Genomic DNA, 15,769 nt, shown 5'->3' on the forward strand with positions numbered 1-15,769 from the left:
AGCCACGTAAGGATGGGCCTCAGGCCGGAAGGCTTCCTGTCTGAGATAAAGAGCCCACAAAGTCTGTGCTGGGCTGATCGCCTCGTGCAGGAATATCCTTCCCTTCAGCTCAAAGAAAGCTCTTTTGTCTGGGCTTGAAGTGTGTACACCACAGGGCACCTGTCCAACCCCACTGTTTTCTGTCCTCACAGGGAGGGGACGGAGTCTCTCTAGGGAGCACAGGAGGGGCAGGAAAACTGCCCTGTGTCTTGTGTTAGCGGACAGGAGAGACCCAGTGCCCCGGGGACGGACACCCACCACGGAAGCTGATCTTCTCTGCCTCTTTCTGTGTAAGTGAAGCTTTTTCCATTCAGTGCTGGACTGCAGTGTATTCCTGGTGACTCCAGTACTAAGATTTCTGCTGTTCTGATGTTTCTGCTGTTGGCAGAAACATCTGCGCTTCTATTCCTGGTGCCTGGCATCGTGATGATCTTTGCTTTCCTCCAGATAGTCATGCCGAAAACTTGGCCTTTGTGCACCGGTGTCAAATCGAATCTCAGAGATAGAGTTTTGGGTGAAGTAGAAAATAGCTTTATTCCTTTGCCAGGCAAAGGGGGGACACAGCGGGCTCCTGCCCTGAAGTACTGTGTGTCCCAACCCAGGGGGATTGGTGAGGAGTTTTATAGCAATGGTTCAAGGGCGGGGTTTCTGATAAGGATCAGGGTGTGTGCAGGGCCTGCGCTCCTTTAATCTGGTCTCAGGTGGTCTCCTGATGAGCTTCAAGGTTATCAAACTGTGACCTTTTCTCTGGAACATCTTCCATTTGGTTGGGGTTTTAGTTATGCAGAAGAGGTTAAAGATACTGTTGTGTGCATCCCTTGAGGGGGAACCAGGACCTGCCCCAAGGCTGCACCATTGTTTCTTGACTGCTTCTCCCTTGTCTCTGCATCCCCTCCCTTCCCTGATAAGCAACTCTTCGAATCTGCCCTTTGGGGCTAGGGAAGGTCATGGAGGCTGGAGTCTATTCCCTACAAGCAACAAACAGGGGACAGAAAGGCTCCTGTGCCCAGGAGCCTCACAGGGTCCTGTGCGGTTTCAATAGTTGGAGTCCTCCCCAGGAATCAGTAACCAGTGCACAGTGCTTTACTCTCTTGGGATTGGTAACCAGTGCACAGTAACCTGCTCTGACAGTAGGAATCAACATATATGTGCTAAAATCAGATTCAAGTTTACAAAAACAGACTGATAAATGTGGAAAACGAATCTGTGAATTTCCTGTGAATTTCCACAGTCAGAAAACATAAAGCACATTTAAAATGTAATATAACCTACCTTTCATGGAAAATACCTTGTATTTTCATTTAAAGTATCCTAATTTTACACTTACTAGAAAGCTGTATTTTGTAGTCTGTATTCTATTGACCTCCTAATACCCTCCCCTAAAATGCTGTGCCAGGGTGTCCTTCCATTCTAGGTGAGAAAAATTCTCACCTGTTAAAAAAAAATGGAATATCAACCTTATCACCTATCCATTTATTATAAGAAATACATAAAAGGTTTTTCTGGTCAAAACCCCAAAATAATTAGAGTTCAGGTATTTCCAGAAACTGTCTGAGTTCACAGGCTGCCCCACCCGGTGCTCAGTGATTTGAGACAAGCTGAAACTTCTCAAGACTCTGAGGGGTTGCTGGGCTCAGTTACTGTAGAATATGTAAAATGTAGAGGAATTTTTTTAAATCCCATATGCTCACCAACTAAAGATAACCATCATCAATGTTTGTCATTCTTCCTTCGAAAATCTTTACTGGTTTCTTTTGTCTTTACTATTGTTTTAAGATACCAAAGTAACATACAATATTCTTATTGGAGAAGATTCAAACTATACAGAAATATAAAGAGGAAAACATGGATATCACCCCAACACTTTGGCATATATGTATTTCCAGGCCCCTTTCAGCACATTTACACACACACACGTGCGTGTGCACGCACACACAGAATCTGTTTTCAAATTCAACCTTGTATCAAAGTTAAAACATCAGACAGTCAATTTGGAAGCAACGTATCAGGGCTACATTAGCTCAGGGCTCCACAAAATGCCAAAACACATCTTAATATTATGATTTCAGCTTTCATTGAGGGTCAGAATGAGAAGTGGCCATTTAGCATTTTCTGCAAAATAACTATTGAAGATCCTGTCCCTTATTACTTATTCCTTTTGGTCAGAAAAAAATCAATCATGATAATTTCCTTCTAAAATTTGGTGCCATGAGGGATCTTTTTGGGATGATGGAAATGTTCTAAAATTGAACTATGGTGATCATTGCACAACTCTAAATTTACTAAAAATCAGTGAGCTGCATGCTTAAATGAGTAAATTCTATGGGGTGATAATTAAATCTCAATAAAGCTGTTAAAGAAAAACACTGTGCCAGGAAAAGATTACTTCTTCTGACGAACTTGTTTGTATCCTTTATAAGATAAAGAGAAATAAAATAATAAGTGCTAATACACATATACAACAAACACTGTTTGAAGTGCTTTGTATTAAACATTCTAAGTCTCCTAACAATCTTAGGAGGAAGATATTATTATTACCCTCATGTTACAGTTGTAAGTACTAATCACACAGATTGAGCACCATGCCCAAAGTCACACAGCTAGTGATGTGAGCTGGAATTTGGACCCGTGATAAGTGGATCCAGAGTCCATTCTCTTAACGTACACTAAACTCAAATGTCTCCCAAAACCACCTGAAAGAGTTCAGGTCAAGGGAAATTTAGAATTTAAATACTAAATCTAGTATTTAAATTAGAAATAATTTTATTTCTGGTACAACAATATCCACCCTTCTTTACATGCTTACGATAGATTTTAATTTCAATTATATGTTAACATTTGCTTATACTGTAAACCATTTCAGTCTGTTTTAGAAATAAAGAGAGATATTTTATGTTGTTTCTTGTAATAAGTTCACTGTAACTATGTATTATAAGTACAGGAACTATTTACTTGCTGAAATAAACTCTAATAAAAATTACTGTTATTGACGTAGAGAATGGACTTGAGGACATGGGGAGGGGGAAGGGTAAGCTGGGACGAAGTGAGAGAGTGGCATGGACATATATACACTACCAAACGTAAAATAGCTAGTGGGAAGCAGCCACATAGCACAGGGAGATCAGCCCTGTGCTTTGTGACCACCTAGAGGGGTGGGATAGGGAGGGTGGGAGGGAGATGCAAGAGGGAGGGGATATGGGGATATATATACATACATATAGCTGATTCATTTTGTTATACAGCAGAAACTAACACACCACTGTAAAGCAATTATACTCCAATAAAGATGTTAAAAAAAAAAATAGTGACAACATTAAAGCTGGTAAGGATGCAGAGCAACAGGGTCACTCATACATCACCAATGGGAAAATACAACGGCACAGCAGCCAAAACACAGTTTGGCAGTTTCTTATAAAACTAAACATGCAGTTTCTATACAATTCAGCAATTCCGCTCCTGGGCATTTATCCCAGAGGAATGAAAACACATGTTCACGTGTACACAATCTTCATAGCAGCTTTATTCATAATAGAAAATAAAAACATCCAATATTCTTCAGTGGTTTACTGGTAAAAACTAAACAAACAGAAACAAAACATACAAACAAAAAAATGCTGTATCCATACAATTGCTTATTAGGCAATAAAAAGATGTAAACAACTGATACACACAATGACTTCCATGAATCTCGGGAGAACTTGCTCAATGATAAAAGTCAATCCCAAGGGGTTACATACTGTGTGAGTCCCTATATATGATTCTTTTGCATAACATTTTTTTTTAATTGAAGAAAATAGAGATTGAGAACAAATTACAATTAGTCAGTGAATCTCAAGACAGGAAGGTCAAGATGGGGAGAGGGTAGGAAGGATATGGTTATGTTTATAAAAGGGCAATACAAGGGATCTTCGTTGTGACAGAACTGTGATGTTGGATATACCAGTAAACAACTCTGATAAAATTGCATAGAACCAAGCACACACACACACATGCACACACGTGCAAGCACATAGACGAGTACATGTAAAACCAAGGAAATCTGAACAAGATGGGTTAATTATGTCAATGTCACTTTCCTAGTCATGATAGTGTACTACAGATTTGCAAGCTGTTACCAATGGGGAAACTGGATACAGTGTACACGAGATCTCTTTGTATTATCTCTTACAATTGCATGTTAACCTAAAATTATTTCAAAATAAAAAGTTTAATAAAAATGAAAAAAAACATTACTGTTATTTACTTTTCCTGTATTCACCCATTATTTTAATGATATGATCCTGGAAGCATTTAAAACTCACAGTGCTATTTGGAATCAGAACTATAAAAAATCAGTAGCATTCTAAAAAATTCTGGATAGAAATTCCATGATGAAAATAAGACTTTGTATTTAAATCCCTAAGATTTTTTTTCTCCAAAAGGAAAAGTTGAGTAGCTTTGAAGACATTCTATTAGGTCAGCCTCTGGAAGAAAAAACACTGATTTTCATTCTGCATACAGGAATAGAGAAAAAAATTACTCAGAGGAGGAACATGGTGCACTTTGAACATCTGAGTCGATGGTAACCAGCTGAGGAAGAGCCATGTGAGCAGTAAGATGATGAGGAGGCCCTCAGGCGACTGAGCTTTAAAAAGGATGTTATGGACACAGAAGGTTAAGCAGACTGCTTCTGGACTTCCTATAAATTACTATCGTAACTCCTGAAACAGTGACTGGAACACTTCATTTTTTTTTTTCCACATTACAAAATGTCTATTTTTTGTCTGTTTTTTTTTGCGGTACGCAGGCCTCTCACTGCCATGGCCTCTCCCGTTGCGGAGCGCAGGCTCCGGACGCGCAGGCTCAACGGCCATGGCTCACGGGCCCAGCTACTCCGCGGCACGTGGGATCTTCCCAGACCGGGGCACGAACCCATATCCCCTGCATCGGCAGGCGGGCTCTCAACCACTGCGCCACCAGGGAAGCCCCAAAATGTCTACTTTTACAAACAATGCAGCAATCCCAACAATGCGTTGTTCAATAGGAGGCAAAATACTTATTTTACACTAAAGTAAATAAAATAAAATCAAGAATATCTCATGTTACCAAGTGAAGCAGGGAAAACACACCGACCGCCACCTAGGGTCTCTGTGGAAGTGCCCTGCGCTCTGTGGGGACCAACACCCAGTGTCCTGCACTGATACACTGACACGGTGGGGCAGTCAACACGAAAGCTGTGCAGCCGCGTACTGTGGCCACAGCAGAGGCCTTGCCTGCTTTCTCAGGCACTTTATACTCAGTACCAACAAAGTTCCTAGAACAAAATAGATGTTGGGAGGAATTAATAAATGAGTTTGATTAAAATGACATATTAAGGTATTAAATGGCTACAGAAGTATAAACAAAACAAGTGATATCTGCAAGAGTTTTACATTCTTCATTCAAAAATAAACAGTATGACCAAAAGTACAGAGAGTTTAAAATCCACATCCCAAACTGTATGAAGCGTCCAACCCAGAATATACAACTCCCTACGTATTTTAAGCTGCATAACACACACCCTAACAGACAGTCAAAATACACACTTAATATAAAAGAACCAACTTGTGATAGTTAAGTAACACAAATTCCTTGCAAACTGTCTGTTTCAAAAGCAGGATCTGGCTGTAGAGTGACACGGAGGCAGACCTGAACAAAGGGAGGCGTATCATGTTGTGTGTGGAAAGATTCAACATTAAAAGATGTCAGTTCTTCCTTTGTTGAACTGTATCTGTTCAGCAACATTAACAAAAAGACTAATGGTTTTTCTTTTTTAACTAGACAAGCTAATTATAAATCTCCAATGGAAAAATATAAACAAGAAAAAAAGGAAGATTCTGAAAAAGCACAGGTGACAGGATAAGCAGTCTGACTAGACACTAAACATCACCTTTAAACAGTGGAAATCAACAGAGTATGGGACTGGCACAAGCATTTTCAGATCTCTCAAACAGAACCAAAAGTCTAGACCCAAGTCCAATGATAAAGGTTCTGTAGCAGAACTCTGAAGAGGGAAAGGCTAGGTCATTAAATTAATGATGTTGAAATGACTGGGTAACCACTTAACAAAAAGCAAAAGCAACAGGATCCATCTCTCACAACCTACACTGGATACATTCCAAATGGGTCACAGATTTAAATGTTAAAATCAAACCATGTATGTACTAGGAGAAAAATGGAAACATTTTCATCATGTGTTCATCAATAAAGAATTAGTGAAATAAAGTACATCAAATACATAAAACAGAATGGGGAAGCTCTTTCTGTCCTTACATGAAATAACCTCCAAGATACGTTAAGTGAAAAATATCAGGATATAGGTAGCACATAAGGGGAAGAGATAGTGGGGAAAGAGTATCAATGCTTCCATATGAAAGGATACACAGGGAATTGGTAACACTGCTCCTTCCCAAGAGGAAAAATGTACAGCGAGAGGGCTCCTACGGAAGGGGACTTTTCCCTGTATGCTCATTTTTCCTATCTTTCATATTTCAAACCATGGAACTCTATTACCTAGCTTTAAAAAGTTATTTTTAAAAACTGTAAGGGTACAAGAAGCCACTGTTTCACTTTTCCTTATATTTATTGACAGCAAAGTCTAAATGAGAGCCAACTTAACAGACATTTCTAAATATTTATATAATCAAATATCTCATATATCTACATTTTGTGTATTATATAAATTGGCAAAAAGTCAGCTAAACATATGTTTCAGGGTTATAAAGTAATTGTGACAAAAATTCAAGATAATGATTTAAAAGGGGACTCATGAAATATCCAGTTTTCATGAGACACCTCCTATTACCAAAAATGCATGTTTGTTTGTTTTAGTAACATGAAAGCGTCTGGCCTGAGGTTACAGCCCAGATTTAAATTTGCCTCATCTCTCTGTATTTTTTTAAACCCAGTAAAAGTTTTATTTGTGGTGGATACATTCAGACACAGTCATGTATATGTTAGCAACTACAACAGAAAGAATATGTTTTAGTTAAACAAGGGCTTGCCTCCTGTAGGGTCATTCATAATCATATCATCTAAAGACTGATTTTGTAACATGTTCTAGTGAAATTACCACTACTCACTTTCAGTACTAACTGAAAAACAGAAAGCTTATATATATTAGTGTCAGAGTAGAAATATTTATGATGTTTACAATTGACAATACAAAAAAGTTAAAATGGATCGGAATAAATGTTTCAAGACAGTTTTGTATTTTACTGCCAGAGAGGAGTTTGAAAAAGGTATCAGTCAAAAAGATGACGCTTCCCTGGTGGTGCAGTGCTTAAGGATGCACCTGCCAATGCAGGGGACATGGGTTTGAGCTCTGATCCGGGAATATCCCACATGCCGCAGAGCAACTAAGCCCATGTGCCACAACTACTGAGCCTGAGCTCTAGAGCCCACGAGCCACAACTACTGAAGACAGTGAGCCACAATTACTGAAGCCCACGTGCCACAACTACTGAAGTCCACGTGCCTAGAGCCCATGCTCCACAACAAGAGAAGCCACAGCAATGAGAAGCCCGCGTACCACAACGAAGAGTAGCCCCCGCTCGCCACAGCTAGAGAAAGCCTGCGCGCAGCAACAAAGACCCAATGCAGCCAAAAATAAATAAAATAAAAATAAATAAATATTTTACAAAAAGATGACTTTGGAATGTCTCAGTGAATGCTTTAAAATAGTCAATTTATACAATATCTCAGAACAATGCTTTATTAGTTTTATAGCACCAAAAACTTAGAAATCAAATTTGGTAAACATATAAATATCAAAAAAGGGATAAACCAAATCTATACTATCTACATCTGTTGTTCATAGGTTTTAACTCCTCCAAAAAAATAACATACTTTTTCAGTGTTAGTCCTTCAGAGAGTTACACCAAGTTATTTTATTACCTATGGCAATTTTCCATTCAGTACTACGTTTCCCATTTACTTTAATTACCTATCTTTGAAAAATGAACACACAAAATTCATACCATCGGGCTTCCCTGTCGGCGCAGTGGCTGAGAGTCCGCCTGCCGATGCAGGGGACGTGGGTTCGTGCCCCGGTCCGGGAAGATCCCACATGGCGCGGACCGGCTGGGCCCGTGAGCCATGGCCGCTGAGCCTGCACGTCCGGAGCCTGTGCTCCGCAACGGGAGAGGCCACAGCAGTGAGAGGCCCGCGTACCGCAAAAAAAAAAAAAAAAAATTCATACCATTTACAGTTATAGTTTCAGATAATTTTCAGTTACTGGAGGTTATTAAAATATTTTCTGCAACAAAAATGAAATAGGAAGCAAAAAACTGTTTAGGATATGTGTAGAATAAAAATTGTAAGTAGTAGGACAGTAATATTAATTAAACTGTTCTTATTTTTCTGAAAAACAGTAACAAGTAGGCAAATTAGCTTTAGGAGTTACATTTACAGTGAGTGCTAACTTCAAATCAGTGTCCCTCTTAAATACCAACAGGGTCTGAAGTATCAACTTGAGCTCTAAACCAAAGATTGAGTTGGACCCACTTATCATGTATTTATATGTACATTAATTCACATGTTAATTCCAGCTCTCTGACATCCTCCACTATACATTCAACAACCCTACTGAGTGAAAGAATGAATGAATGAATAAATGAATGAATACCACCACATTCTAAAAGTGAGATTTTTTTCACCTTTGTGCATATTTTTATTACAAAAAAAATGCTAATAATCATGGCAAATTTCCATATCATATACCTGTCTTTTAGAAAAATGGAATTGTCTCTGGACCAACCGGGTCTAACACTATTCTTAGATTGAAAAGCAGTAGCAGTTGCCCCAGAATATTTTCCTCTGGGAAGACAGCCAGGTTGTACTGTTTACTTTGAAGTTCAGACCACACAATAACTTACGCTACTATTTTCAGACCAGATTGCTCCTGCTATACCAGGTGCTATATTGTTAAGGTCATACCAACATTTAGTGTAAATGAAGACATCATCGACACAAGGAATGGAAGAAACAGATCCACAGGGGAATGTTATTAACAATCTAAACTAGCTTTTTTTAACTCCAAGTAAAATTTGGTATTTTGGTAAAGACCTCTAAAGCCTTGAATAGATTATGTTGCATACAGCAACTACAGAGGCTTCAGGGTGTTTTCACCGTCCACTGGTGAACATTAAAAGACCATGCTGTCTTACACATCGACTCCCAATTCTCCAACTGCAAACAGTCTTTCTTATTATTCCAATTGCACTTATGTCAACAACTTGATACCTAACACTCCAGGGACTTCAAATGCCTACCCTGGACTATAAAATTGTTAAGAACAGGATTATGTCTCGAGCTACAGTTTCTAAACCTTCGATTTCCTTTCGTATGATAATACAGTATATAGACATTGTAGGTACTAGACAAGTATTTGTTGATTTCCTGTTATTTGAAGGAATTACCTCTTCCTTTATGGATATAAAATACACATCAACAAGCTAATGGAAAAAGTATAAAGAAATTACAAAAAAAAACAGACAAGGTAGAACAAAAAAGAAACCAAAGTGTGGTAAGTTGAATATACGAAGAAAGTTGTGAATCAACATTTTAAGGAGGAAAAAAAATGAATTAATGAGGGATAAAGGGAGGGCATCCCATGCATAAAGCAAGAATGCCCTAGTTGTGTCACTATTCAAGTTGGGGTGTAAGATACAGTTATCTGGCTTAATGTTTAATGGACATTGCAGTTCTCCTCTAATTTCACCTAATTCATATGTGGTGATGTGAACAAATAAGCACCAATCCTGGTATAGATAAGAAACTGATATCCTGTGATGCCACAGCACATAGATTATTTTAAGATGTCCTATTCAGCAACCCATTCAGGACATTTTACTAACAAGCAAAGTGAAGGAGAGGGAACTTCCGGTTATGCAATCTTCCCAGGAAGAATTTGATACTAGGTTTCTTTGATCCTGGATATTCTTTTTGGCCTTTCTCTAAATTTTCCTCTTTGGAGGTTTGGAAAAGCATAAAAAATGGAATGTGCTGATTCACTGGGAGTTAGCTAGATATACTGTGCCCAAGTAAGCTTCCCTTCCTAAATCACTTTCTTGGGGCAGGTACCCTATTGACCTCTATGCTGTGAAAGTTCTCATCACTCCGGACTGTAACTGCCAAAGTGCATGAATATCTTCCCAACTGGACTATAATACAGGTCCCTCCAGGAAGGAATTAGGCATTGCCTGAAACATGGTGAGAACGCAACCGTTACTGAATAAATCAATGTTCTCCAGCTAAAAACTGCAGGATAATACCTAGTGATAAGTAGGGCCTAATCGACTTAGTAAATGAATGGAAAAGACAAATAAAATATAACATTTTAATGTGTATGTTTACGTACCATAAGACAAAACCTTTGCTAAACAATGCCTGTATGGTAGTCCATTTTTAAATATAACAACTGAAACATTTCATTACCCAAATTCCTCCCAAAAAAGCTACAGAGGAACTTCTAAATGTCCTAGATCTAAATCTTATTGTTGCTATTGTTTTTAAATCTGTTTTCATGTGAGAGGAAGAAACCATCTGAAACCACTAAGTTGTCTTTCTTACCTTCCTATCGTTTCAAGACAGCTGAACTGATATTTTTCCTTTACTGGCTAGTAATAAAATTCTGAAAATAGAGACTGATGATAGAAAACCGACTCGAGCTAAACCACAGCACGGTTATGATAAAAATATTATAATGTTTGAGTTTTAGTTACTTAATTTGGCTCACAGTTTAGAATAAGAGTATTTCTTTTAATTAACTATATTACAATTTTACTCACTTCAAAGCCTCCTCAAATTTATGGATTTTCTTTTGAGCGTCTTCTTTTTCTTTATCAAGTTCAGTCTGCAAGTCATGAACCTGCCGTGACAAAGATGTAAAATTTACTAAAAGACAAGTCAAGTTTACTCAAAGGAGAAATACAATGAAACAGTAATCTTAAATCTATTTTTAATATAAAATTAGATTTAGATTTTTCAAGATAGAGGCTTGGTTAACCATAATCATTTACCATAGAATTATCTTAATAGTATTCTCCCAGTAATAATTTTCTGGTCAATGTTAATCATTGTTTAAATGTACCTGCACGTGGATTCCCTGTAAAATAAACTGATATGTAAGAAATTCAAAAAGGGAGGAATCACTTTTGAATTTTTTTAACATTACATATTAACCAAAGGAAATTAATCCAACAAGACACAGGAGAATACAATAAATAACGTGTCTATATTCCCCCAAAACATACAGGTTATGATGAAACAGTCTTCCACTTCTGGGAATGATCTATGTAACCATCTACTGAGTTTGGGGGGAAGTCCCCCCACCCTGAGAATCTCTTTACTAAATGTGGCATCCTCTGAACAGGTGGGATGGCAGCAAGAATAATGAGGGTCAAATGAATATTTCTCTTCACAGAAAGCTCTTCGTACGCAAATGCAGATAAGCATACCTAACATGGACCCATTATACGGATCTAAAAATAGGAAAAGGAAACTGCTACAGCTGGAGGGAAGGGGAGAGTAAAACAGCAGCTGTGGTCCCACAGAGGAGACAGCTGAGGGTGCAGAGCCCAGCTGGAAGGTAAGGGAGCTCAAGTCACTTAGCGGGCGGGGGTCCCGAGCACAACCCGCCGGCAATCCAGGTGAGGCGGACTGCGTGCCTGGTGGGGCACAGGAGGTGGGGGAGGAGTGAGAAGAACGAAGTCAACGAAGCGCACGCACACACGCCCCCACACACACAGTCACAAACCTTTTCGAACCCTGAGTCAGTGCTCCTCAAAAATACCTGTATTTAGTTAGCTACTTATTGGTTTGGACAGAGAACTATTTAGCTCAAAAATTCTATGTCCTTTAGCCTTTTCCTATTACAATTCTCTTATATTTTTCTCCTTTGGTATTTTAGTAAAATAAATAAACTGCCTGTAAAGTGAAAGAGTGAGGACAGAGGGGAGCTTTTCCAGGACAATATTTGATCAAAAGCGCCTACTGGCTGCTGTGATGGCGATCACCAGGTGTAGAGTACCTCCACTTCCACCTCAGCCTTTTCTTTCCCTATGATACCTGTTTCTCCTTCATGGACATCATGTCTTCGGGGATTCTACTGATGAATTTCTTAATGTTTTCTTTTGAAGAAACTTCTTTCTCCGAGTCGCCTGTATCACGCTCTCCTCCCTTTGCTCCACAATATTTCTTCCACAGACCCCATTCTGGCTTCTTCCTCTTACTCATTCTTAAACAGAGTATTATCTGTTCAGATTTGGTGCTTGACCAAAAAAAAAGAATACGGGGGACATAACGCTGCTCCTGTCCCACGTCCCCTAGTGAGGTCTCCTCAGAGCTGCAGTGAAAATCCAGTTCCCAGGAAATCCCCAGGAGGGTTTGGGGAGGTTTTCCCTCACCCCACAGACTAGGTCTCGGGTTCGGCGAAACCACACGTTACGTGGAAACCTCGCAGGACCCGCGATCAGAGCCACTGGCAAGTCAACAGCACCTGACACACTGGCCTCCAGCTGGCTGCACGAGCAGGGTTCCCCCTCGATTTCCTGCTCGGTTTTCTTCTGGGACTCAGGACTCTCTGCACGCTAGCATAATTGAGATTTACCCGCTTCGGTGAAGATGTCAAAAACTGAACCAACTTTGAGAAAAATCTATTAGGGTTACACGGTGATTATGATCGCAAGCTCTGGAGCCAGACTGCACAGGTTTCGCCCCTTCACAAGCTACTCGACACTGTGCCTCAGTCGCCTCTTTAGAAAATGAGGACGGAAATCAGGATGAGCATGCTTTTCAAAAACTGTGATGAGTTAATAAGTGACTCCAGGTAAAGCTCTTAGAACAATATTGGGAACATGATAAATGCTCAGCAGTGTTAATTATCATCACCTCCCCAGACTAAATACTCTATACACAAACATTTTCTTGAAAATTCAAGGTCATTATGAACACCCCAAACCACAATACAGCATGCCACATAATGGAATTCCCTGTGGACTATTTGCCCTTTCAGAAAACGGCCCCTGAATTGCTAAGAACTTTGAGTTCTCGTAAGCACTTTTTACCACTCACGATTCAATCTTAACCTTGGTCAAGTTCTAGCTGCCACTTCCTGATTGGCTTGTGCTACCCAAGCACCTTGATCTAATTTATCGCTTCTAAACTATTAGGACCATTTCTAAAGCAGCAATGAGGCTATCTGGGTGGGAGAATGAGAGCCTTCCCTCTGAGTGAAACATGCATGTGTCAACGCACAGGCTTCTGAGCTGGTGGCTCCTCAAAGCTAAAAGCTGTTTCTCATTTATTTTTATATCCTCGGCACTCAGCACAACACTTGGCCCGTACTAGAATAGTCAATAAATGCTGTTCTGGGTTTGTTTTTTGCTTATTTGTTCTTAATTGCATATATGTGTATTGAACGCTAAAGGGACCCTTGGGGTTATATTTTTAGTTTCTACCTATATTCCAGAGAGCTGGGGGTGACGGCAATAATGCTACTGGAGCCTTTGCTTCTGAATGTAGTAATGGCAGTGGGAAATAGCCTTCAATTGACTTGCTTGCAATCCTTTCCCTACTATATAGTTAGCATCAGAAATGAATTTTAATAATTTAAATAATGGAAACACAAACCAGATAGACAAAGACACAGCATATATTCTCCAACACGGGCGTCTGCTGTAAATGAGTGAGCCAGGTAGCCAGAAGCACATTTATCGAGCATTTAGTAAATGTAGATTTCATTCCCGTGCACCCTAAGAAGTTAAGTTATCAAAAAGGTGTGCTTGTATAAAGAAGAAAGAGGTTTGCTATGTGCAAGGAAACAGATGACGGCAGACACCACAGCATAACGAAGAGCGTGGAACCGCGGCTGGCTCGTGCATGGACCAGCCGACGGCCCCACCGCGTCTCGCAACCACACTGCCCACTCTGCTTCTCACCATGACAAATACGGTGCATTGCGCGCCATTAACTCTATAAACCATTTCACTGCACAATTTCATTTGTTAAAGCTTCACTCAAGACATCTGTCCTCTTAAAGAAAATTAGGCCGGTAGTAGTTGGAAAACACTATGCAATACACATAGAACTGTGTAAATTTAAATTTTTTTAACCTAATTAAAAGAATTATATATAAACACTAAAGACTGGAATAACTATTCCTAATAATTTTGAACTCCATCAGACTTTAGATCTCAACTGTGACACAGTTACATCAGAATTATTATAAGTAGATATTTCAATTCCAGCACATTTTAGGATATACATGCTTAACATCTGTCTCATGAACGTCTTTCGGTAAACAGCACCATCTTTTAACTCTCTGGTGCCTGTGTGGAAAACAGGCAACAGGTTACTTGTAGGAGGCAGGTGTTTCCTTGCTAGTAAAATCATTCAGCCTAACCGTTTCCTGATTTAAACAGATTAGGACACTTCATCAAACAATGAAATTTAGTTTTACTACCTGTTATTTGTTTGATGTTCAAAGATCTGAAGAGCAGGTAACAGCCACCAGAGATCAATAAAGACCATTAGGTAATGTGTGTGTGCTCAAATCAGGGAGAGCATCTGATGCTGCTTCTCTTACCTCAAAGACAAGTTAGACTCTGATGCTGCTTTCTTGTTGGCATGAGGAAATAATGTCATTCAGATGGCATTTCCTCCTCCTGAACAGATATTCAGAACTTAGTTTTATACCAAAAGTTACTGAATGCGCACACCTGTAACACTGTCTAAGACAAAAACAAAAGCGCTATCCATCCCACTTGGCTATCCGGTTACACAGTCTGGTGCTCGGTAAGATTTATGTCAGCTCTCTGAGCAGTCAAAGAGGATATTCCCTGAGGGGGGTACGGGACATCAAATCTTCAAGGGCTGAGATCACAGCAGGTTTAATAAAGAAAGAAGAACAGATGTCAATTTAAAAGGGGGAGATTATGGAATTAATTGTAAAACAAAAAGTGGCACGCTGAGCGCCATTTTCTTCCAATACAAACAACGTTAGAACGTATGCAATATGTACAACTACGCTTATTTGTCTTTACAGATGGCTGCTATTCTAAACACATCTTATTTACACTGAAAACAATTATCACTCTTTAACTAGTTACGTTATTTAAAAGCGAGACCACTTGATAGCTCACGGAAAGGGAAAAGCTGTAGTTATGACACCTAATTAAAAGGATTTAGGTCTGCTCCCTGAAGTGAAACAGAATAGGATGGGGGAAGGTGGCTGGCTAGCGATGAACTGAGCTTTAACATTCTGTTTCTTGTGTGTGTCCATCAGGGAGAGGGGCTGGTGCAGAAACCTGAGTTTCCTCAGTGGCCGAACAGCCAAGAAAAGACCGTGGTAGGAGAGACTCTGCCTCTCCAGCCCCAACTCTGTATGTCACAGCCCACAGGAGGACTCAACTTTGGGGTAGGAAGACAATCTTGTATATGAGTCAGTGTGCGCCTTCCTCCTGGTACCAAACCCTCTGGGGCTCACAGGTAAGCAGATGCCATCACTCAGGAGGAGGGCTGACCACGGAGTGTGACAGAGCAGGAGGCCAGGAAGGTGGCCCTGATGGATGGGGAGCCAGACATCTGCCCAAAGAAAGAACAAAGGACTAACAGGTACACCCAGAGGATGTGCATGCCTCAGGCAGTGGGGAGCAAGGCTTATGACAGTGCATGGTCTGCTCTGGGTAAGTCAGATTGTTAAGCAGCTGCA

At 39.9% G+C, this 15,769-nt stretch overlaps 1 protein-coding gene across 27 annotated transcripts in view; it reads right to left on the reverse strand.

Annotated features, from left to right (window-relative positions):
• Positions 1-15,769, reverse strand: part of CEP112 (centrosomal protein 112) — a 418,997-nt gene that overhangs the window by 296,359 nt on the left and 106,869 nt on the right. For all 27 annotated transcript variants that reach the window (XM_079905668.1, XM_079905662.1, XM_079905687.1 and 24 more), the window contains one exon: positions 10,848-10,927. In XM_079905668.1, the coding sequence (XP_079761794.1) occupies positions 10,848-10,927 (80 nt within the window). The remainder of the gene's footprint in view (positions 1-10,847; positions 10,928-15,769) is intronic.

Source organism: Stenella coeruleoalba (genome assembly GCF_951394435.1).
Source record: "Stenella coeruleoalba genome assembly, chromosome: 19".
Lineage (NCBI taxonomy): Eukaryota > Metazoa > Chordata > Mammalia > Artiodactyla > Delphinidae > Stenella > Stenella coeruleoalba.